At 39.4% G+C, this 24,612-nt stretch overlaps 1 protein-coding gene across 3 annotated transcripts; it reads right to left on the minus strand.

Annotated features, from left to right (window-relative positions):
* Positions 1-419: 419 nt before the first annotated feature.
* On the minus strand, positions 420-23,759 carry znf652 (zinc finger protein 652). 3 transcript variants are annotated; one of them, XM_016674398.1, is made up of 6 exons: positions 23,637-23,759; positions 17,528-18,950; positions 13,808-13,955; positions 13,578-13,693; positions 9,300-9,444; positions 420-6,200 (listed from the first exon to the last, which is right to left on the minus strand). In XM_016674398.1, exons 2-6 carry the CDS (start codon positions 18,548-18,550, stop codon positions 5,590-5,592), a joined length of 2,043 nt encoding a protein of 680 aa, XP_016529884.1. In that variant the 5' UTR covers positions 18,551-18,950; positions 23,637-23,759; the 3' UTR covers positions 420-5,589. The 3 variants fall into 3 exon arrangements, with proteins under 3 accessions (XP_016529884.1, XP_016529883.1, XP_007558109.1); XM_016674397.1 differs by having other exon boundaries at positions 23,426-23,759; XM_007558047.2 differs by having other exon boundaries at positions 23,298-23,759.
* Between the last annotated feature and the right edge of the window lie 853 nt (positions 23,760-24,612).

Below are 24,612 nucleotides of genomic sequence, written 5' to 3' on the forward strand. Positions count from 1 at the left end.
GTGACAATTCAGCTTCAGTTTGCTGCGTTTGCAGGCAGTTATTTATGCACACCTTTCTAATATTCCTGCTGCTGCATTTCAAACGTTGATTTAATTATTTTTTTGGCATCTTGTTGAAGATCTGCTGCAGTTTTTTTTTTTTTTATTTATCTTTGTCGCATAGATAGAGACTCTTTGGGTCATGCTTTAGCCGCCTGCTAACTTCCGCAACTAACGGCAGCTTCATTAACTTTTAATAAATAAATGTGGATTTTTTTTTTAAGTTCCTTTTGAGCTCAGTTCTACATCAGATATTTTATTAGGCCGCAATACCTGAAGCCCTAAATTAAGTGCCAGTTTTGTCCAATATACTCTTCTCTGTACAGCAAGGATTTCAAAGGATGGAAAAAAGGAAAAAAAAGGATCCAGAGAAACAAATATCATGGCTACGAGTTTTTACTTCAAAGTTAGCAGTCAGTTAAATGTACATTATCAAAAAAAGGCCCAACTTTTTATCACTTATCCTCAATCTCCAGAAAACATACAAAAAGGACAAAACAGGACATTATAAAGCTGCACATTTTGTACCAGATACAATAATAAAATACGCAATGCTACATTAAGTGGTTAAAAATACAAAGGGGAAAGAATATTGATTTTTTTGTTTAAAACATCTTTAAAGAATATACAATGTTATTTTTTTTTAACTACTCAAGGATTTTAGTAGAAAGTGCATTCTATATAACAAAGAAAGGAGGAGGAGAATCATTCTGCAACAGAGAAAATGGACACAACGGGAAAAAATAAAATAAAAATGACGAACGTATTTCCAATAATACATGGAGGGGCGTGTGTGATGGCGCAAAAGCAGCAGGATCATCATTTGTACTTTGAAGGAAAGGTCCACATTGAAGGCTATTTTTTCTCAAAATGAAGTTAAGTACATAGATGTGTATATTAGCTATGGTCCCTTGCACACTGTCCACCTCCACCTCAGATTCTCCTCCTTTCCTTGCCAAAAAAAAAAAAAAAAAATCCACTCAAAAGTAAATCGCCTCCATCCATTTCCCATACAGTCACAACTGCATTCTGCTCCACAATGCATCGTCACCCCCTCCCCTAACCCCGTTCCCTGCGCATCACCCACGCAGCAGTAAAGTGCAGAGAATAACAAAAGGCTTTAAAAATAAAAAATAAAAAACAAAAGGAACAATACAAGACTGAAAATACCCCTACTGCAAAATCCTGAATCCCAGCAGTGAGCCTACAGAGACTGAATGATAGCAAATAATATTGCAGCAGTATTTAAGACGCACAGAGATGGCAGGCTAATTGCAGGCCTGGCGCTAAACTACTGAACTTAACCACTTCAGACTACCATCAGAATGACAGGATGGGTTATTTTATTCCTATTGTCCGCCCCCCTCCCCGTTTACTCCTCTAATGACACATTATTGGGACACATTGTAAAAGCAGCTTTGGGTAAGAGACCAAACTGAGACCAAATGCATGGAACAATGCGCTCTCAATGCACCATCAGTCTGAGGTGACAAGAACAGGGAAGATTCAGACCAAACACAAGCCCACAGCTTCTGCTCCTTAAAAACACCAGACATGCACCTATTGGCCAACGGAAGAACCCCAGTTTCATGACATTTTCTGACCACTGCCTCCTATCCTGACATTTCCTATCATGTGCTGACAGTACATCAGCAGTTGAAACCAGATTTTACATACACAATATAAAAATGTGTTTTTACCCTCTCACCGTTAGTCATTAAATCAAACTAAGCTTTTACCATTTTAGGTCAGTAGTGATGGATTTCATTTCTATGTTTTGAGTTTTTTAACATCAGAAGTTTTACATTAAGGTGACTTCGCTTTTAAGCTATTCAGGATTGATTGTTAAATTGTTAATTACCAACACTAGAGTTAAAGGGAGGCTTGCCTGAGGATGTATTCTAAGGCAACCCCTCAAAAACACAACTTCCTTTTATGACACTACAGAAAATTGAAAGAAATCAGGAAGAGAGTTGTGGAGCTCCACTTGATTCACTTTTCCAAACTCCCTAAAGGTGTAAAGTTCATCTGTTCAAACAGCTTTATGAAAGTATAAACACCATGGAAATGTTCTGCCATCAAAGTGCTCAGAAGTCGGGTAGCTTCTATATATGACATGCGAGAATCAACCCAAGATTGTTGTTGAAACTGCTCAGAAATGGATACGTTTCGAAACCTGTCTTATTGTTTAATAAAACAAACATTTTAGCCCCAAAATTATCTTTGAATCATTTTCTGGGAAAAAAATAATAATAGGGAAGCTTGCTAGCCAAAAACCCACAATCCCAACTGTGAAGTATGAGGGTGGCAGCATTATGTTGTACTTTAAATTAGATGGCATCTTGAAGAAACATCATTATGTGAAAACACCGAGGTAGCATTTAATGACAGCTGGGTAATGACTGTCAGCATCCAAAACAGCAATTAAGTTGCTTAAGGACGACAAATTGCGAGTTTCGGAGCGACCATTGTAAAGCCGCAACCTCAGGCCCACAGAAAACCTGTGGGAAGAGCTGAAAAGGTGACTGAGTAACAACTTCTATCGGCAAAATTCCTACAGTTCCACCAAATACCAAGGAGAATTAAGCAAACATCTAAATTTGAAGAAATAATAAAAGGATCTCAAAGAAGCCCCATTTCATTTTTCTAGTAGTTCTTACATAGAAATCATTTTTGTAATTTTAAATCTGATCTAAAAACAGGAAAAGTTTGTCAGAAGATGAGGAATAAAAATTATCCTTTTATTCAGTGTATGTAAAGATCTGATGTTAACTGCATGTGACGGCTGTTCATTAGCTTAACAACTATGTAAATAATCTGAGAACATGAAACAAGAATGACCTATAAACCATCATTCTGCTTAGGCGACATTCAACAGGTTTAGACATGCGCTGGTCTTTGTTGACCAAAGTTTGTCAGTACAGAAAGTAAAAAAAAAAAATAAAATAAAATAAACGTCTAGCCTCTACATTACAACACCACCCCACACCAAACCGTGGAATACAGGCTGAGGAATAATGCATAATATACTGTTAAGAGCTTCAATGAAAAAGGTCCCAGTTGTGTATACTGTGTGTGTGTGTGTGTGTGTGTGTGTGTCAGGCGACCTTTAACATGGTAACCCGTATTGTTTGAACAGCAGCAAAGGGAGGTGGGGATAAAAAATAAAATAAAGTAGAGGACAAAAGCAGACGGGGCCACATGTCTGGCCCCTCACAGTGGCAGTATTATTCGACAGTCATTCATTTTCTAAAAGCAAACGTTGACCAACAGTCCTGTAAGCTGAGGTGGTTTTACTGGTCACTGTAGGTAAATCAGTGACCGTGTGTATGCTTGAACGTGTGTGGTGTGTGTGTGTGTGTGTGTATGTGTGTGCCTGGGGCAGATCCTGTTTAATTAAAGTCATCTCGATCACAAAATATCAAGTCAAACATTAATTTCACTGCAGAAAAGCCAGGCTGAAAGGACACAAATTTTCCCCCCCACACACACACTTACACACTAGATTAGGTCATGAAAATTGAATTAGAAAGCAAAATCAGGACTTTTTAAGTAATGGAATGGAAAGCACCATCTTTACGGGTATAAATCTGAGACTTTGTCTCGATTCAGTTTAATTTACAAAGTAGTTAAAAACTATTCTCTCCCATCTCACTGTAACCTATGGCACTGCATTTTACTCTACTGCTGTTTGCCCCCTGACTGACAGCCCTAAAGGGACAGTTCAAACGTTTTGTACTGAGGTTCTGTGAACTTATCAGTAATTGTTGCCTTAGCTGTGGCAGACAGATGTCATAGCATTGTGAGTTTGCAAAATAGTGAAGAAATAATTAGAGCAGAGGAAAACTAACAGCTTTTAGCTGGTTTTAGCAATTACATTTGCAAGAATATTTAGACCCAGTTGGCATTGTTTAAAATGTCAAATTGGACATTTAAAATGAAACAAAAATATGGTCAATTTGTGGCTCTGATTTCACAAATGTGCAGTTTTTACACAAGTCCAAGTCTTGGTGTACCTTTCACACTGATGTTTACAGAAAATGAGAGCCTATCTGGTATCTGCATGTAAATCCAATGCTAATCACTAACAATTATGACATCCACAGAAATCAATTTTGCTTATGAATCAGGAGAAGATCTTGTCCACACAAATTTAACTGGAACAATTTCTCATCATGTATATCCAAGTGTGCTATGTGGAAGACAATTTCCTTGAGGGAAAATCCCAAAGGGATTAATAAAGTTTCCAATCTATCATCTGAATGATCAACAAGTCATATCAAAACATGCTAACGCTAATATTAGCCAGCCATTTCAGTAAACCCATAACCACTCCTTATGCATTACTTATCAAATTTAGAAAATCTTAAGATAATAAACAGTTTTAGGGGGGAAAAAGTTATTTTGTGAGCTAGTAAAATATTGCTCATCACTGGACGGTTACATTAGAGTTGCAATATTGGCAGATCGTGTTTAACTGATCACAAGTTAACTCAAAATAATTTCCAAACAGCTAAACAGTGGTACGTCTGCAAAACTGACAGTTTGATGCAAAACCAAAATGCTTCATTCTTGGCAGACTTGGAGCAGACCAATCAGTTGGAGATGATGAGGCAGCCAGAGAGACTCAAATAATGCAATTTTGCACTAAAACAGGGACATTTTTCAGTGAAAAAACACAGAAGTATTCTGAAAGAAACTTTTTCTGTTTGTTTAACATAGCTCAAATCTGTGGACTTGTCTTCTTAGCAGTTAGCCTAACTGCCAAGAAGTTAAGAAGAATGTTCATGTTTACACAAACTCATTTCAATATGACATCTGTCTACTACAGGTAGAGCATCTACCTGTAGTTTATAGCACAGAACACTGCTATAAAAATCTAAACTGTCCCTTTAACATTGGCCTCTGTACAGTAAAAAAAGGCTCAGGTAGAACCAGTTTCAACATTCATTAAACATTTGTTTGCCCATGAGGTTTCTGCACTAGAGCTTGGAGAATAAGTACAATATTGCTATGGGGATGAGCGGCACAGAAAGCTCATGTCCTGACTAATGTATGACCTTGAGTCAAATTAACAAAATACAAAGAAGAGGGAAGTTCAGTGAAGCAGATCTTTGAAGATCCAGGGAGTCTAGGTATTATGGATTTTGAGTTCCATCAGCAGCTTTTATTTGTGATGAAAACCAGTTTCCACCCATTAAATGTGGAGAGAGATGTTCACACAGAGTCGTTTTCTGAAGAATAATTCCTAGCGATTGTAAAACCTTTGCCGGGTTGAACAGTTTTTTAAAGTGATGTCTCACTTAATGTGTGCACGGATGGTGCAACAGTTTCAATCCTTAATGTTTATGAGTTTAGATTAATTCTAGTCGAGCCACGTCTACGCAGGAAACCTCCATTATCTGATGGAACAAGTATGCTCCCTTTTCATCTCATCCTGCTGTCTGCAACAAACTCCTCTCTGCAGACCCAGCTTCCAGTTCCTGCGATTGAGAAACTGAGGCGGAGCTTTAAGAAGACAAATAAGGTGTGGTTTGGTGTTCCACAGGTTCAGTGGTGCTGTGGCGCTCCGGGGCCTTTGTCAAGGGGGGCCATGTGGTGCAGGTAGCTGCTATCTTCATGCCCACAGTGGTTAAGCGGCTCGCTCTTGAAAAGAGCAGGAGGAGGAGGGAGGTGGGCGACAGGAGGGACCACCAGGTGGTGGTGGCTGTGAGGATTGGCCTGCTGCGGCGCGTTGGAGAGATGATGATGGGAGGGCGCAGAATGGAGCTGCACATGGGAGAACGTGTGTCCGACGGGGCCCTGCTGCGGAACGGGCCCTCCGGTTGGGGCGAGGCCCAGAGAGGCTGAGGTGGTGGCGGGGGTCGCCGCCGAGGGCCCGGGGACGGTGGTGGGAGAGGAAGAGGAGGAGGCGGGGGAGGAGAAGGCGTTGGCGAAGAGGCGGACAGGCACAGAGGAGCCGCTAGTCTGCAGGACCACGGGGCTGGTGACCCGGAAGCACTTCTCCTTGTGAGCTTTGAGCATGTTGGAGAAGCGGAAGCGCTGGCCACAGACCTCGCAGGGGTACGGCTTCTCGCCCGTGTGCGTGCGCCGGTGGCGCTTCATGTTGGGCCGGCTGGTGAAGCTCTTCCCACAGATCTCACAAATGAAAGGCTTCTCTCCTGAAAGACAAACAGGATGATTAATTGGAGTCAAATAATTTTAGAGCTGCAACTGACAACTCTTTTAGTTATTGATTAATCTATTGACGATTATTGAAACTGCAGTCTTTAGATTGTTAATTTAAGCCTTTAGGTAATATTAGAAATGCATGAAAAGATGCACATCAAATTTTTTACAGATTTTTTTAAAATAAAGAAAATAATTTCATTTTCTAAAATGCAACATAGCATTACTTTAGTGTATGCTTGATTATGTGCAGCAAAGGATGCAACTGCAACTAAAAAAAGTACTTCTAACATTAACATGTGAAAAGCTAAGCACTTTCTGCTTGTTTTTATCTTTTTTTTTACAGAATTTGAACTAGGTGAAGCTATTTTTTTGTACATTTTTGGCTTAATTACTCCTCTGAGAATGTTTTTTCAGCAAATAGTCTTTTTTGGGTCTGTTCACTTCAGTTAACAATTAATCGATTAGTAAACAAGTCTACGATTATTTCAATAATCGATTCAGCATCGCGTCAGCCCTAAATCATCTGCTGTCAAATGTGCTGGTAACAAACTTTCAAACAATTGAAGCCTTTCACACAAAGTTTCCTTTTCAACTTCAGCTCTGAGAATGCAAATAAGCCTCCATCTTGAATCGAGGGTCTCTGCCGTCAACCCACCCACTCCCCAGGAAGCTATTACAATTCACACTTCGAGGATGGAGACGTGAAAGTGAACAACAGCAGTCCCGTTAGAATGCTGCTCTCATTAACCTCCCTCCACGGAGCCACTAAATGTGCCTGTTACCACCCACACAGCCATCTATTAACAGCCTGCTGAAGGGCTCTCCAAATGCCGGATTCTGGCACGTTCCACGCGAAGCTCCTCCACGCCAACTGAATATCAAAAGGTGACAGCTGATGTGCCAGCGTTCTGTACCTGTTACGTTTAATCATGGGAATTTACAAAAAAAGAATCAAAGTTTGGTGTATTACAGAGCACGGCTGGGTGTGTCTCCTCCTGGACGAGGCTAAATTGGTCGGTAGCTGCAGGGATACGAGAGGGCAGCGTAATTACACATCACAAATATAACCTTGAGGGCCAACTGAGTGTGGCGTGTCCACCCACAGCTCAGGAAAAACAGCAGATGACGCGCAGGCATCAGTGCTTGGGCTGTTCTTAGAAAATTGGTGAAACATGAAGGAAAAAAAAAAGAGAAGGATGTACAGCTTCATGTGTCTGGGTTATCATTACAAGCCACAATATATGCAGAGCTGTTCTTTGATGTAAAACATCCCCTCTCATTGCAAGAACGAAGTAAAGAGGCAACACCCCATTTTGTTCCTTTTTATAGAGAGTTTATGGTGCCTGGCAGACGGCGAGGAGGGAAAACAAGAGCTTGGAAAACTTTGTAAATAAATCTAGCTGCATTAAGCTTTGCAAAAAGAGAGAGAGAAATAAAATAAACTCCACAAATAATCTAAATATTTAAATAAAATAAAAAGCTAACATGAAATAATTGAAAAAAAAAACTCCAATTTGACTTTGGTTGCGGTTGAAACCAGATATTTACATACGCTGTATAAAAAGAAACCCTCTTCCTCACCGTCGGACAGTAAATCAGTTTAAATGCGTCTCGTTTTAGATCAGTCAGAACGTATAATTTAATACTGCTACTTCATATTCATCTGTTCAAGTGATTCTGTACAAATATAAACGCCGTGGGAATTGTCTGGTTCCAAAAAAAAAAAGAAAAAAAAAAAGAGAAAAATGTGTTTTGGTGTAAAATGTAGAAGACTGAAGATCTGGTTTGGCTGAGGCTCGTAAGACAAGGTGATTATGAAAACAGACTCACTCAATGAGGAAGAAGCACAAAATGGCGGATTAAAGTTTGCACAAAGCGTAGACACCAACACAGAGCCCTGACCTCAGTCCTGTAGAAAACCTGTGGGCTGAGCTAATATGCATGTGAGACCAGTGCCTCTGGTAAGCTGGTTCTGTCAGTAGGAATGGGACACAAAAAGCAAAACAAAAAACTTAGGACCAAATTTTCAGTTGTGTGAAAATTTGGTTTCACCTGTATTTACTTCAACAGCATTTAAAAGCTAATTTTCAGATAATTTTGTTCAGTGATCTTAACATTTTCTTTGCGCATTGCAATCAGCTAAGAGGTCAGCAGCACAGTGAACATGTGAGACCTCGTTAAAGCAGTGTTTAAGGATTCATATCCATTGATGTTAGATTTCTTTTTTTTTCCATTTGCAGCATTAAAGTACTAAAACATTAAATAAAAACGGGACATCTCCAGGAATATTTACCACTGTTGCTGAATGTTTTTGTATGAAATGTTCTCCTGCTTGATGGAGTCAGTATGTCCGCTTTGTTTACTGTAATTGCTGATAATTACAACAAACAAAATGTTTTGGTTCTGTTCAGATATCATGTGCTTACAGAACTGTGATGTGAAAAAATTGTCACATTTTTTCTTTATCTGTGTGCAGCAAACACCCAAAATGTTTTCTCAATTTTGAATGTGATGCACTTTTAAGAGGTTTTGAGGGATATTTCTGTGCAAGAACATGAGTTCAGAAATAAAATATTTTTTGATTTATTAAGCTGAATTCAGTTTTTAAGCTCATCCTAAACTTTGCCACACAGAGGTAATCTCTGGTACTATTATATTCTAATATATACAGCTCTGGAAAAAAAAAAAAAAAAAGACCATTACACTGAACCCATTGAAAGCTTCATAGTTATTCCACCAAATATTGATTTCTATAATATTGAATTCTGGAGTTAAAACATTAGTGTTGTTGTTTCTAAATGAATATAAACTTGTTTTCTTTGCATTATTTGAGGTCTGAAAGTGCTGCATCTTTATTGTTATTTTGACCATTTCTCATTTTCTGCAAATAAATACTACATTTTTGAGTGGAATTTAAGAAACATGTCAGCATTTCATAGAATAAAAGAGCAGTGTTAATTTTACTCAAACATATACCTAGAAAAAGTAAAGTCAGAGAAACTGATCCTTTTAAGTGATCTCTTAATTTTTTCCAGAGCTGTATGCATGTGTCTGACCCTGAGGCGCACAGCGAGAGCCTCAGTTCTCACCTGTGTGTGTTTTCATGTGCTCGTCAAAGTACTGCTTCATGTTGAAGTCTTTGCCACACCACTGGCACATGAACTGCTTGTGTCCAATGTGAATGCTCATATGGGAGCGCAGCTGGTACTTGTACTGGAACCGTTCGTCGCAGTGCTGCAACGGAAAGAGAGAGGCTTTTTTAGACATGTGCCCACTAGGTCAACGCATGCACACGTTCTCAGAAATCTAAACTGAACCCTTGTCACATGGCTCTGCATTTCACAGTGGGGTTTTTTCCCCTGTGGTAATGTGCAGCAGAGTTCTGCTTACTTCAGCATATTTAGCTTTCAGTACAAACTAATGTGAGGACAGATTATCTCTCTTCAAAGAACTCAGTGGGCTCTGATTGGCCCCCTCCAATGGTCTGAGAAGAGACTTCCCACCATCCAACATCTGCTCAGATGAGAAAATCCAGAAAAAAAAAAAAGCCACATATGTTCAGCCGCTAAAAATAACCCTTGGTTGCAGCACTTGTTACACACAGTGCATAGTTGCACTGAGGGTTTCATGGTTCGATTTTTTTTCCCAAAGGTTAGATATTTATACTCTGTGCCTCCACCTGACTAAATAAATGTCTGTGGTGAGAGAAAAAATCTGAAGAAAGAATGTAAGGCCTGCACATTACATAAACCTAATAGGCATGTAATAAAAACCTTAGTGTCTGGGATAGCTTCTAACATCTAATTAGAACAACTCCACCCATGAAAATGTTTTAAAGTGTGGTATAGTTAAAGGCCTAAGCTGGAAGTAAGGACACCCTGTGGAGCATAAACAACCCTACGAATACTGAGAGGGAAACTGACTGCATACTTTCCAAAGCAACGGCAGAAGTTTGGTCTTTCAGCTGGTCAACCATTATAATGTTTGACATGGTTTGAGTTCAATTCTGAGGACACACCGTCTGCTGACTGTTAATGTGTGGAGACAAAAGAAAATATTAAATAAGTCGACCATATGCAGAAAGGCCAGGGTGTCCAAAGTGCGGCCCTGACCGCAGTTTAATATTTGTACAGTTTAATATATTTGGTCCAGAAGCTCAGGTGGTTGGTACAGATGGAAAGTTCATATCGATAAACTGAAATTATCCTAACACAGACAAATTAGGTGCAAAACAAAGTATTCATCTTTTAACCATTATGTTTTCTCTATAATTTCACCGTTAACAGAATCACAAATATCCAGCAATTTTTACTCAAATGTATTTAACTGATTTATTAAACTTAGCTAAATATAGCAGGTGTGTTTTAAAGAAAAGAAGAAACCAAAGTCTTGTTCTTGTTAATGAAGAATAAACTTTTTGTTTGCAAGCCACAAAAATGAAAATTCTTCCAACTCCTCCCTCTGAAAGATTTGGAAACTGTATACATTTATTTTATTACGGTAAACCAACAAAACCCTGTTTATGTTCTGGATTTATAATCACTCGCTCATTACGTCCCCACAAAATTAAGGATTTTATTTGTTTCACTAAAATTGCATTTTTATTTCATCGCTGACCTGATAAATTATATACTTTTTTAAAATTATGTTTATATGGCTCACAAACTTTTTGGATTGACATTTCCAGCCCATGTCATTAAAAGTTTGGAGACCACAGCATTAGGGGTGCGAACACACATGTTCTAAACTATATTTGAATTTCAAATCATTACTCTAGTTTCTTATTGTTTTGTGCTCTTTATAATGTGTTTGTTTGCAATAATTCATGTGGTATGCAACCGTGTACCCTACAACGCAGTATGAAAAATAATAAAAACATTATGCAAAATACTGTTTAAAAATTTCTTCACTCATAATGCCGTATGGATTCTCACCCCTTAACTCTGCTTTACTGCTATGAGTAGAAAACTAAATGAGAGCATCACAACGGGAAGAAATCAATTGCTCCCTCTTTGAAAGTTTAAAAGACTTTATATGGTTTATAAACATTTTGAAAGGTTGAATCTTACTACCACTGTGTCTTCAAGATGTAAAAAAGAAAATATTTAACACAGAATGTGAAAAAATATCGATTGCATTAATCTTAAAGTGACAGCATTTGGTCGTCAGTCATTTTTATAGAGATGCTCTTTGTAGTTTATGTCAGAAAACAGCAGAGAGCGCCATAATGCACGTGCAGTAAAAAAGTATTTGCCCCCTATAGATTTATTTTGTTTTGCTTTATCTTACACTTCAATATTTTACATCATCAAATAACTGTTAATGTTGGATAAAATATTTTATTTATTAAGGCAAAAAAAAGCAGTTGAAACAAACGTGACCCTATGTGGAAAGAAGTAAATGTCCCCTAAACCTAATAAGCAGCAACAACTATTGTGTTTTTTTAATTTTTTAATCACTGACAAATCTTACATCACTGTTGTTGAGTAAATGGCCTTTGCATAACTGCTCTTATTCACCCACATTAAAGGGTTTTGTTAAATGCCATGTTACAAGTTCGGACTTTTACTAGGCCACTCCAAAATCTCACTTTTCCCTCAGCCAATCAGAGGTGGACTTGGTGGTTCAGTTATGAGGATTGAGGACCTGAAGTGTGCTGGAATTTAAATTAGTGTTCAGAGATAATTCCTCCTTTGGCATTTTATACAACAGAGCAGAATTCATGGGTCAGTAAGACAGTCCCAGACCATAACACTACCACCACCATGTGTGACTGAAGGTAAACTGTTCTTATTTCTGAAAGGTTGGGTTGTTTAATGACAGAAGCAACAGGATGCAGATGTCGTCTCATCAACCCTTTTGCATCATCACTTTGTCAACTGCGAGACAGGCTTTTTTTGGTCAGCAGTGGGTTTTCGCTTTGGGTGCCATAGCAACCCAGCCTTTTTTTTGGTGTTGAAGTCTGACCTCAATTAAGGCAAATGAGGCCTGCGGGGGGTTTGCGACCTCCTGGATTTAGTTGTTAATGCCTTGTTGGAGTAATTTTGGAAAGCTGGCCATTCTTAAGTAGGATCAGCACCACTTTGCGTTTTCCCCATTTGTGGATAACGGCTCTCAATGGTTGCCTGAGTCCTAAAGCCTTTTGTAACCTGTTTCAGATTGAAACCAGTGCCAGTGACTTTTTTCCCCCTAACAAAACCCTCTTCATACCAAAGCACAAAGTTTTGCTTTTTTCTACTTCATATTGCATGGAAGTTCTATTTAAGTGACTGATTGATTCTACAAACCAGGCAGAAATTGGGTTTCGCTATTGAGAAAGTCAAATGAATTCAGATTTCCTGAAAATCTAAGAAATCGGAATTAGATCTGATCTGATAAGTTTGGGGGGGAGAGGAAACAGGCTGTGTAATGGGAGCAAATACTGTTTCAGAGCATGGTGGTATTTTCTGCAAACTAAGACTTTTCTTCAGTCTTTAAAGGAAGTTCTCTTCTTATCAAACATTCAGTACTTATCTGTAGGGCTGAGAAAAAGAAAGTTGCACCAAATAAAGGGATAGAACTCTTTGGAGTTGAAAAGTTTACTCAGCAAATGCTTCATGACGCCATCTGTTGGAATGTCTCTGAAAAGCAGAAGGAGTGTAATTTCTGCTGTGATGAAAAGGATACGTTAATGTTGCAAGGCGTGACTGTCGCCACAAAAACATCACAGAAAGATCCCAGAGGGCCGCGATTCAGAGACATGATAAAAGGGGGAAATGGAGGTAATTGAAAGCCACACAGATGACAGCTCACATTCAGAAGCGCTTTTGCCTGCTGTAATTTGTGCTGCAGAAAGACTTAATCACATACTGCAAACATAACCTGTTCTTTATTACCCTGTCAAAGATAAATTCAGAAACAAATATCTGTTATTTTCTCTGCTTTAAGGTTTCGGACACAAATATTGAGACATGCTGCTTGTGTTGGAAAACATTTAATAATGTTTCCATGTTATTAATGACACCTTGGTCTAGAATTGCATTTGTATCTTTTAATGAGTTTCTGCATTTACCATCAAGCTGTTGAGTCTCTTATTAAATGCAAACATGCAATAACCTGCCGAGTGTAATTCATGTAACCATAACTACAATAACCTGTTGGACAGATATCTTTATGATATTCCTATAACTCACCTAATTACAGACTGTGCATTTCCTCATTCTGTATTTCTTGTGAACATAGCACATTTTTACTGTACTTTTGGACCCAATCCTCCATTTATAAAGCAGGAATTCCCCTCATTATGCAACAAAAGTAAATATTAGAGACAATTAAATGTTTTTAATTGACAATTTTGTTTTTACGGCAACGTTAAAACAGCATCTTACCTCACAGCGGAAAGGTTTCTCCCCAGAGTGCTGCAGAGAGTGAACTTTTAAAGACATGCTGCGTTTAAACGACTTCCCACACGTCTCACAGGTGAAAGGCATGTCCTTAGTGTGAGCTGGAGATGAGAGGAGATAATTAAAGCTACTTTTGGGGTTCCAATAATATTAATAAACATTTTCAGAGCTGATGCCTTAAAACATTATGCAAATAACTATAAGGCCCAACTCACCAACCATGTGCTTCCTGACGTGGGCCATTGTGTAGAACTTCTTCTCACAGATTTCACACGAGAACTTCTTCTCTGCATAGCCGTGAACAATCTTAATGTGCTCATGCAGCGACCACAACTTCTTAAAAGACTTGTTGCAGGAGACGCACTGTGGAAAACCAGGGCAGACATATTTATTAGGATGGAATAAAGTGTTGAGGTTTCTTATCAGCAGGTACGACTTTCTGGAAGTCCATCAGCTCCCTCTGCTGGGGGAAAAGTGTAACATCAGGATAAACGTCTGATTAAACTGGGAAATTATTTTTATTTGAGGCAAGTAATTGCATCGATAAGCAATAATAAATGTCTAACTTGGTGCATACGAAAATATTGCGTCCAAAAGCTAAAAAATTCCCAATTTGGTTATACAATAACAAATTTATACATTTGTTCAATTTCAACAGTATTAAATAATCGAATTACTTAGTTTTACGTTTTATTCCAAATCTTGTTTTATAAGCGATTTTTTCCCATTATTTTCTCATTTTTTAAATATCATGGAATATTATTTTTATATTATTCACATTTTGCCATCGTTTCCATATTCTGTATATATGTAGCCTTTTTTTAATCAATGTATTTTTTAAAACCATACATTGATGTTTTCCCTGTAATATTTTCTCTTTTTCCCCCTCTCCTATGTTTGTTTATTTACAGGGTTTTTATTTTCTTTGTGCTTTCTTTTGATTTTCCTTCTAACTGAAACGTAGATGGTAAAAGGACGGTGAGATGAGGGGGACTGACTGAAGGACACGAGATTTGAAACTGGGTCATTTCACTACACTCTATGTGTAGTGGAGAAAATAAATTCCAACTTCTGCACTAAACTCCTTTTTAAAACTCATCAACAGCATTGAATAATCAAAGCTCCTGAGGAAAAGACCTGTTTTGAATGGCTCAAAAGCTAAAAAAAAAAAACTTTATGACATTCATGTTAATCATGACACGTAAACATCTACAACTAATTTATTCAAAAATGTTACTTAGCCATAAAACAAAGCTGCTTCTCTAACAGCAGCCATCTTTCAGGCTGCAAAGCTTAGCACAGAAACACAAACTTAAACCACAACATGCAATAGAAATGTAAAAAAAAAAGCTGATTAAAGTCTAATCAAAATTACAGACTTCCTCAATTAATCTGAGGAGCTCTTAAAAGCCTTAATGTTATGCTGGCATGAAAAGGGAGTTTTTTCCTCCTCCTATAAAAAGGTGAATTTTTCTTTTCTTCAATAAAACTGCTAAGGTTCAGTGGAAACAGTTGCGTGCGACACATGATTTCCTCTCAGGCTTGACGCTATTTAGCTCCTTTTGAGTTCTGAAACTCCACTCACATGCACTTATGTTAAGACAGAAATGAGTTTATGAAATCTTTCCATTGAAGACGCACTAAAAATACACAAACTAAAATGTGTTTAAAACTAATTTGATGTATTTTGGTAACATTAACAGAAACTATGAAGGTAGAAATAAACTAAACTATAGAGATTTAAAGCTGCAGACTTTTCTAGGGCGATGTATGTTTCGGCCAAATGAGAAAAATCTTAAATATAACCGTTTCCCGCTTTAGGAGGAACTGACAGCCGTTTAATGAATGGTGCTTTACATCCTCACAGCGTGGCATTGTTAGTAGAAATCTGAGCAGCTGCTCAGATACCCTGTCATCCAAAATAACCTGAGAATGTAAATCAAAGTCAGCAAAAATCGGGCGAATTCAAGCGATCAAAACAGCTGCGAGTCCCTCAGGAATTCAACAGCTGAACCTCCCCATTCAGTGTCAGGAAACTAAAGCCACAACAGAACAGCAGATAAGGATACAGACTTACAGGAGGTGTGCTGCAAATCTGCAAGCATGTGTTTTTAAACTATATCTGGACTCCAAGAGCACCAGATAATTGAAAGGTTTGCTATAGTAAAGCTACCAATGCATGTATAAATGTTTAATGCAGATGGGTCAAATTCACATCAGGCATTTAAACTTGGAAAAAGTGGACTGCCTTCAGCTTTTGCACCTGTGCATACCGAATGCTCTATAAAAATCTAAAACCAACAACAAAATATTCAGTTAAAAAAAACAAAAACAAAAAAAAAACCTGATGCTCCCGCTAACAGACTGGTTTCGGCAGATTGTTGTATGATGACTGGAAGACCGAGGATCATAAACTACAAGATTTGTAAAACACCTAAAGCCAAATGAACGCACTGAAGTCTTTGTACAAACTCTGACGAGGGGGGACAGTTTTGCCAGAGGCAGTCATTTGGCTCAAAGGAGCTTCAAAACCCACAAACAGAATTTATCAGCAAATAAAACAGCAACACTCATTTCGCCACAAAATTACTAACTTCACAATGAATAATTGTCAAGATTGTAATGCAGAAATACTACCGAAACCCTCTCAATGACGTCAAACAAGCAAGGAAACAAATCTTGTTCTTCTTTCAAATATTCTCTAAGAGCATTTGGATTAAAGTAAGAGCAGATAATGTTCATGAAGCCTCTTGGTCATGTTTTTAATGGATTTATCTGGGAATGAAAAAGATAAAGTTGAGGTTGATGTCCCATAAAGTACAAACTGCCTTACAATAAGTTTCGTTTGTGAGATTAAAAGCACCTTTTGAAAAGAACCTTTAGATGGGTTTTAAATATACTTTTCCCTAAAACCACATTTCACATTAAAATGTTTATTGATCTAATGTAATATTCTAGCCCTAAATGTTGTGTTTTTGTTAGCTGTAAACAGAAAAACCAGCATAACTAAAAGAAATAAAGTCTTGAAAACACCAGTTTGTGTGTTATTAATCTGCGTAACGTTTTAGTAGATTAATAATGATCACAGTTTCCTGGTATTCCTCCAGACAGAACAGACCAATTCTTCTCAATCCAACATCCAGTGTAGAGATGCCAACATTTATTTCAGGTTCATTATTTTACTTTTATTCCAGAATCTGTATGAACCTGAAGCCTGTCCCATTTGCCAACTATAATATAGTCTACTACTCTTATTACATCAATCAACCAAAACAGCAAGCATTCATTTTTCAGGTCAAGAAATTCTAAACTACAAGAGAGAATTATGAAAGCATAACTGTCTGACTGCAACTGAGATTGGGTCAGTTCCTCTTACACTTGCCTCAACAGATTTTGGTGCCCAGATCTTGCAAAACGTCTTGGGTAAAAAGGTTCTTCAACAGTGGTTTAACAACAGATGTAGCCCATTGCTTTGATCCATCCGTGTTGTAGATCATAAGTCTCTCTCAAACTCCTGAATGGGTTCTGCTTCACAATTCACCAGGCTGAAGTTTCACCTGTTCTATTTTCACAACCACACTTTAATTTCCTTCCACTGAGCTTTCCATTATTATTCTAAAATACAGCAATTTGTGAACAGTCACATTCATTTGCAGTGACCCTTTGTGGCTTAACCTCCTTATGAAGAATGTTAATGACTTTCAGCTGGTCAGCAGCATGATTTCAATAGTCACAACTTATCATTTCTATTATTAAAATACATTTGTATTGTTCTCATGTCTTGTTAAATCACTAAATTTTGGGTTAATATTATTTACTGGGACACACCTGCATCTGATTAACCGTGGTTTGTTATCGTTTCAAACACCAGACCTGCACCACTTCAATCTTTAATTGCAGGTTGAATGAAAACTAATGAATGAAGTCAGATTTACCTGGATGTTCTTCTCGCAGTCAGTCTGCTGATGCAGTGCCAACTCACTCTCCAGGACGAACTTCTTGCCGCATTTATCACAGATCTGCATCCGCCTGTGTGTGACGTTCATGTGCTTCTCCAGGTACCAGCGGGTGTTAAACACCCGGGGACACTTCTCACACGCCAGCATCTCCTTCTCCTCCTCCATCTCCGCCTTCTCGCCAGTCCTCTCTGTACCTGCGGAGGACGGGGTCGACCTCCCCGACCTGCGCTTGCTTTTTGGAGGCTCCATGCGCCTCCGCCGCCCCCTGGTGGTCATTCCGGCCGCGGCGGCGCTCAGAGCCGTTCGGAGGCTTTTCCTCTTTGGCGGGCTGGCTGACGAAGAACTTTGTCTGGTTCTTCTCGACCGCGTCGTTTGACTGTCCATTGCTTCGTCCTCCTCGTCTTCCTCTTCCTCGTCATGGCTCTCCTCCTCTTCATCCTCCTCTTCTTCTTCCTCCTCCTCATCATCCTCATCCTCATCACTTCCTCCTCTTTCCGAGTCATCTGCTGTGGTTCCAGTTTTGTTGTCGCCCTTGGATACGTGAAGCGTCTGGTTGTTCAGATTCACCTCGACGATGATCTGCTCACGTTTGTAGCCCTCTTCACCCTCTTCCTCCTCGTCCTCTTCTTCCTCATCATCTTCATCCACCTCAGTGTCATCAGAGGATTCCTGGTTTCCCGTTTCGGACTCCTGCGACCCCGCCTCCTGCGCTCCCTCTCGGAAGTACTGCTGATGCTGCTGTGAAGTCACATGCTGAGGCGGCACCTGACCCATGTTCTGATCCGTCCCGGCCATCTTGGAGGACATCTTGTTGTCTACCAACACAGAATAAGGCTTTCCACTCACCTCCCTCCTGTGTACCTTTCCCGTCAGGTCCAAATCCGGGTTATTAGAGTGATAATAGTTCTGGGACACGGGTGTCCTACGTGCCTCCTCCTGTGACATCCCACCCAGGCTGGGGATGGAAACCTCCTCCTTCAGGCTCTGGCAGGATTTCATGAAGAAGTGATGATGGGGCTGGATCACGTGAGAGCACAAGGTAACGTAAAAGAGAAAAGACTATGTTGCAAAAAGAAGACTAGCCTAACCTAGCCTAGCCTGCAAGGAGGGGCAGGGGGCCAATCCCCCACCCTCCTGCTGAGGAGATAGGAAGGAGGGGACGAGGTGAGAGACGATCAACCTGATTCAAAGAGAGCGTCCATTCTGTCCGGAGAAGGACATGCAGTTGGTAAGACATTAAAACTGTCCCAAAGTTTGTTCCATATAGCTGGGAAGCAAAATCTGATTACGAAATCTCAGCGTCAGTTCTTCAAGGTCTGTCGGGTCCAGAGCAAGCGAAGGTGAGCCGGAGACCGGTCACCTGTCAGCACCTCCACGTCTCGCTTGAAGCGCCATTTAACTGCAAGACAGAGAAAAAGAAGAAACAAAGAGACTTACAGATGAGATTAAAGACAACGTTCTTCCGCTCGCTTTGAGAAAACGGTGAGATTGCGACCTGAAACTGCAGGCATGTCGAGCTTGAAGCAGCGAGTGTCACATTTACCCACAGACGTTTGTCTTGGTGCTGAGTATGGGAGCTGAAACCACAGGTTTCACGAATGACTGTGAGTAAAATTCAATTTCAAAACTGTGCAGCCCGAATGTCTCTCTCGACCACAACTGAAAGATCTCATCAATTTTAACGTTCAGACGCATTTCTAAAGTGACACGCAACTAGAGAACCGGCTTAACGGAAAACAGAAACTTATCCCAAATGTACAATGAAAAACTTTAAAATTTTTAATTAAACAAGGTCAAAAACCACAGAGCGCACTCCTGTAGCAGTAGTAAAGCAGAAAACCTCGAAACAAACCAAAGCGGAGCATGCAAAAGCAAGAATGCAGCCACTGTACTTTAGCTTTTATCTAAAGTTGGACTGCAATCAAAGTAAAAATCAAGTCACAACAATCTAAATGCCTCCCAGAAACAAGAAGCTCACCTGAAACGGCAAGAAATGCTGAACAACGTTAAGGTTTGCCTTCGTCTTAAGCAGCACATGTAAACGCAGCTCCCATTGACTGCTAGAAAGCGTAGTGTAACCACAGCTCTGGAGCTTCTATTGCAAACGCAACCACAGGAAATTGTATGTCAACCTGTCAGTGAAACTTATCTGCTACACTTGTAACCTAAAGTGTGATTATCTTGTTTATAAACAAGTCACGCACTGAAAAAAGACGTATATGCTTGTTTTAGACTTGACTTTGAATCATGGATATACTAAAAGTTGGAAGGTTGGCACATCCATACTGAGGCGTCTCCAGGTTGACAGTTAGGTGACCTCAAAAAGCCTTTACCAGTAATTCTGAGCATGCATCGAGGCGGTTTCTTTTGCTAGAAAACCTCCTATAGCACTATACACACACACACACACACACCCACACACACACCAGCATTTCCTTTCTTGGAGACAGCAAATATCGCCTCTATCTTTACAAACATCTTGCACTTATGCACTCTTGGCTTAAAATAAACACCCAACTTGCTACAGAAGAAAGACAATGAAGTAATGCTGCCATATATACCATATAAATGCACATATAATGTGATTTTAAATCAGATTTGGAAATCACAGTTTGTAAAATGCCACAAAATGAAGCCTGGTTGTGCAATAGTGAATTTGTTGCTAAGAACGTAAATCAGACAGTATGAACCCAGTTTACCTAAAAATCAATCTTGTACATCTCTGTGGGGGAATTTTGGCACACTGTTTATTGCAGGATTGTTTTTATTCCGCCATTTTGAATCGTTTTCAAGCATTACAGCTGTATTTGACTAATTCACTCTGAAAAACTTTTGTTCTTTGATCCAATCAGAGGTGATCTCGCTAGAATCCTAGGGATCATTGCTCTGCTCCATAAGCTTCCCAGACAGATTGTCCTTCAGGATTTTCTACTGCCGAGCAGAATTCATGGATCCAAATGAAGGAAGTCATCCAGGTCCTGAAGCACCAGAGCAGCCTCAGATCTTCACATTGCAACACTGTGACAACATGATGTTCTTCTTCTGAAATGCTCTGTTTGTTTTACGGCAGATGTAACAGCTTGTACTTCTTCCAAAATGTTCCTCTTTTGACTGCAGAAGATTTACTCAAAAGGTCTGAGGGAGCATCAAGATATGTCACAAAATATAAAATAGACCTTTTTGTTATTTTATTGGGTTTTTTTTCTTCTTCTTCTTTGGACTCTCCACTGGATGGCATTTTTCCCCCAGGCTTTTTCTTATTTACAAATCATGAACTCTGATCTTAATTGAGGGAAATAATTACACCTTACTTGGTGTAAGGAGACATACTAATACTTTATATTCATATTAAATAAAAATGGTCCGACATTCGAGTCTTGAGGAACCTACCTAATGTTTATTCACTCAAATTTATAATCGGCAAATTATAAAAAGCATTGTCAATTTACCAATTATGTTTCCATTAAATTGAAAATATATATATATACTACTTTCCACTGTATCAGTCACAACGTTCAATTTATTTGGTTGTAATTCAGACAAAAAAGGCGTTTCTGACCTAAGGAAATGCCTTCCTAATCAAATATACGTGTTCATTTACCCACATTTATTACAAACTTTGCTTCCCTCAACACTCATTCTGCACTTATTTGGTAATACTTAGATGGAGTAAAATTTCCTTTGATTTGTTTTTCTACTTTAATCTTGCCAAATAATTAAAAATATATGATGAGAAATAGCAGAGGACATAAACTGAAAGAAAAAGTAACTACCTAAACCAGTTCAGCCAAACTTTGCAATTACAAACGTGAGCAACGCAGGAGCATAAGACACACCTGCCTTCCTGTGGATGCCGACGCTGATCCCCTCTGAGAATCGGACAGCAGTTCTCAGAGCATTAAAACCGCAGAGGGGAGGGGAGCTCAGCACTGACAGAGCAACTCGCCTCACATGGTCGTCCCAGGCACACAGCCGAGCAGATTATCCCGTGTCTACATGACAGAGAAGCATAAACTGCATGCAAAACTGCAGCCTGACATGCTTGACTTAAAGTCGAATCAGGTGGCTTCCTTCTCCATCAAGCGTATGCGGTTTGAAACAATAAACCAAACTTATTTGGTTTGGTACTAACTGCACAAAACTGGTGAAAACCCCAAAACAATAATCAAATGAATTTTGAAGCACAAACAAACAAGCAGTAAACTTCTGAGAGGCTGCATAAAAGGCTTCCACTCAGTAATGATGAGTCATTTCTGAGTTTCACTCACTGTGAAATATTGAAGCCTTTGATGTGGGAATCATGTAGCATATAGAGCTCAATATTAACTGTGATTAGGTTACACAACCTGTCAGATCTGAAGATCTTACCTAAATGACAAGTATAATGATAAGTGTTTCCCCCCCCTCAACTTAGACAATTTTGAAAACAAGTTTATTGGAAGGAATGAAAATCAAGCACATTGGTATGTATCACTGACAGTTTTACTCATCCAAAGCACAGAGGAAGTGAAGTTTCTTTCTCTCTAGAAGGTAAAATTAAAGGTTTTCCTCGATCAGCCATTTGGAGGCATTCTGAGAACCAAACAGAAAACTTCTTTTGCGCATAGGTAAAGCCACAAAACCAGTCATGTACCGGATAGATGCTACTGTGGCTAAAGATCTGTATGACACAGGATGGGAGTGTTACTGCAAAGCAACTGTACCAAACAAACAATGGTGCACATACTGAAAAGTGCTTAGCCAAAATGTCTGTGACACAGATGAGATCTCTGCAGTTCAAATATGCCACGCTTTACTCTCCAATGCAAAGCTGCTGAAATCCATGCACCCTCTCAAGTCTAGACTTTAAGGAGCTTTCTCCTCTTGCAGCTTGTAAAAGGTTCACATTCCTCACGCTGTCCAAACTCATAAGACCTAAACCAGCTCACTGTGCAGTGCACTGCAGGGATGCTTCATGCCTCTGTAGGTATGTGGCCATCAAACCCCAGAATCGGGTCATGGAGCAATGCTCCGATTTCGCAGTCTACTTCAAATCTTTTGGTTGAACTTAATGAAAAGTAGAAGGGGGAAACAAATCTCAGCTTTTGCTGCACAGACTGAGACATTTCCAAATTTGACAGAAACCAATGATGTCAGATATTATCCCCAGTTAACTAAAAATTGAATATGTATGCATTTTTTTAAGAAGATGAAAACTATGACTGCACAAAGGGTTAAAACCTAAAAGGCAACACTGCTCAGCGAATAGAAGAAACCCTGTACAGGCCTGGACAACTTATGCTACTTAGCCCGCTAGCTAAAGTCTACAGTTACTAACCTTACCTGCACATGACAAGCTAACTTTGCTACATTAGCTGAAGATGCTCCCATTAGGTAAATGTATCTGCAGAATAATCTCAAAACCTTCAGTTTTGTCTCACGTTTTGCTTACATGCTTTACCCCAAAACAAACACACGCACTTTCACTTTTTTTAACCCCAAACCGCCCAGAATGTTGCTAGTTAGCTTAAAAGCTAGCACCAACGTTAAAGTTTTTAGCATAAACGTTACACTTTATGTCTGTGTTGCATATTGAAGATAATAAATGGCAGCTATCGGGCCCGTGTCAAGCTAAAGCCAATGTCACGCTTTGTTTTCACAGTATCTCCCTCTCGTTGTAAGCTGGAGTCCTAACAAAAAAAAAAGCTGTGGCAAACCCACTCCACTCGACACTGTCACAAAGTCAGTGTTCACAGACAATTTTTACCGTAGCTTCGGCCACCGGCTTCCGGAGACCCGTGTGCTCTTCCCCCGGCAGCTGTCCTGGATGTCAGTCCTATAGGTGCTGAAAATCCACTAAAACAGCGACATTTTGCGGTCGCTTCGCTGGCTTACCTCCGTCTAAAGAGAGCGAGAGCGACCTCCTTCTTGCGTTCGTGCAATCAGAGCTGCACAGATTCAGCAGGGTTGCTTGCCCTCCCTCGATCTATCTATGTACATTCGCGGATGTGCACACAGAACGGGTAATGCCAGCTTCTGTTATGCGTGCAAAAAAGGCGGGAGGATATTTTTTTATTAATGTACGTTACACCGGTTGCGGGGATACCTGCGCACCGGAGTCCTCAGCCCCGCTACGTGGCCCCGGCAAAGCTCTTAGCTTACGGCGCGGCCGTCCTCCCGCGCTCATCCCAGGCATTCAGGCCGCTGTCTGGGCGCAGGCGCGCCGCTCGGTGTCTGGATTCTTTTGGTCTTCCCTGGAAGCTAGACACTGTTCAGGGCGCGCACACAATGGGAGAAATCATACAGGAATCTGTATTCTCCTTCTGGTTCTAAAATTGTACTATTTTACTTATCTCACCTTATCTGCTCTCTGTGAGTTTATTTCAATAGCACTATTCATACACAATTTAATTATCTCAAGGTTCCTTGCAGGAAAACCAAGAAACAAATGTAAAGAAATACATTTATTTAAGTCTAAGCACAAAAGAAATAAACATTAAAACTTATTTTCTCTTTCTTTATCTTTATAGAAGAACTGCAGTGGCAATTTCAGCACTGATTTAAAAGACAAAACTTTTTCTTCACATCACTGGTTTTCAGGAAGTTGTTCCAGGAACTGAAGAGCTTAGAAACTGAATACTTTGTCAACTGGTTTAACTCTGGTACTTGGAATACTGGCTAGAATATTTTTGAGAACTGTAGGTGTCAAGATGGTTCACATTACCTTTATTCTGTCAATGTTTTTTTTTCTAAGATGGTAACACAATGTTTTAGAAATAGACAGGATGTCAAAACTTGATGGTAGTTTTAATCACGACTCCTAATTGTTTACCTTGTTTTTGGATCCAATAACTCGTATGGAGCCACTGACGTAGAAGACTTTGGCCACTAGAAATGTAAAGTTGTCAGTGTTGTTTTGATGAATTACATTAAAATACCCCATAATCAAAGCTAAACACATTTTATAGGTACTGAAAAAAAGTGGTTCAAGGATAAAGCCATGAGAGCCCTCCACATGTAATATTTGGTTATTCAGATGTGTAAAACAAAATAGTTGTTAGGCCAATTAATATCTGGACCAA

The sequence above is a fragment of the Poecilia formosa genome, unplaced genomic scaffold (assembly GCF_000485575.1).
Source record: "Poecilia formosa unplaced genomic scaffold, Poecilia_formosa-5.1.2 Scaffold94, whole genome shotgun sequence".
Lineage (NCBI taxonomy): Eukaryota > Metazoa > Chordata > Actinopteri > Cyprinodontiformes > Poeciliidae > Poecilia > Poecilia formosa.

What these genes read in the sequence shown, in the direction of transcription:
- znf652 (XM_016674398.1), bottom strand. Translation starts at nt 18,550, where the DNA reads ATGAAATCCTGCCAGAGCCTGAAGGAGGAGGTTTCCATCCCCAGCCTG. An exon ending in ACTGCGAGAAGAACATCCAG is followed by an intron (nt 13,956 to 17,527) that starts GTAAATCTGACT and finishes GGTTTTCCACAG; the next exon opens with TGCGTCTCCTGCAACAAGTC. An exon ending in GCACATGAAAACACACACAG is followed by an intron (nt 6,201 to 9,299) that starts GTGAGAACTGAG and finishes TTTGTCTTTCAG; the next exon opens with GAGAGAAGCCTTTCATTTGT.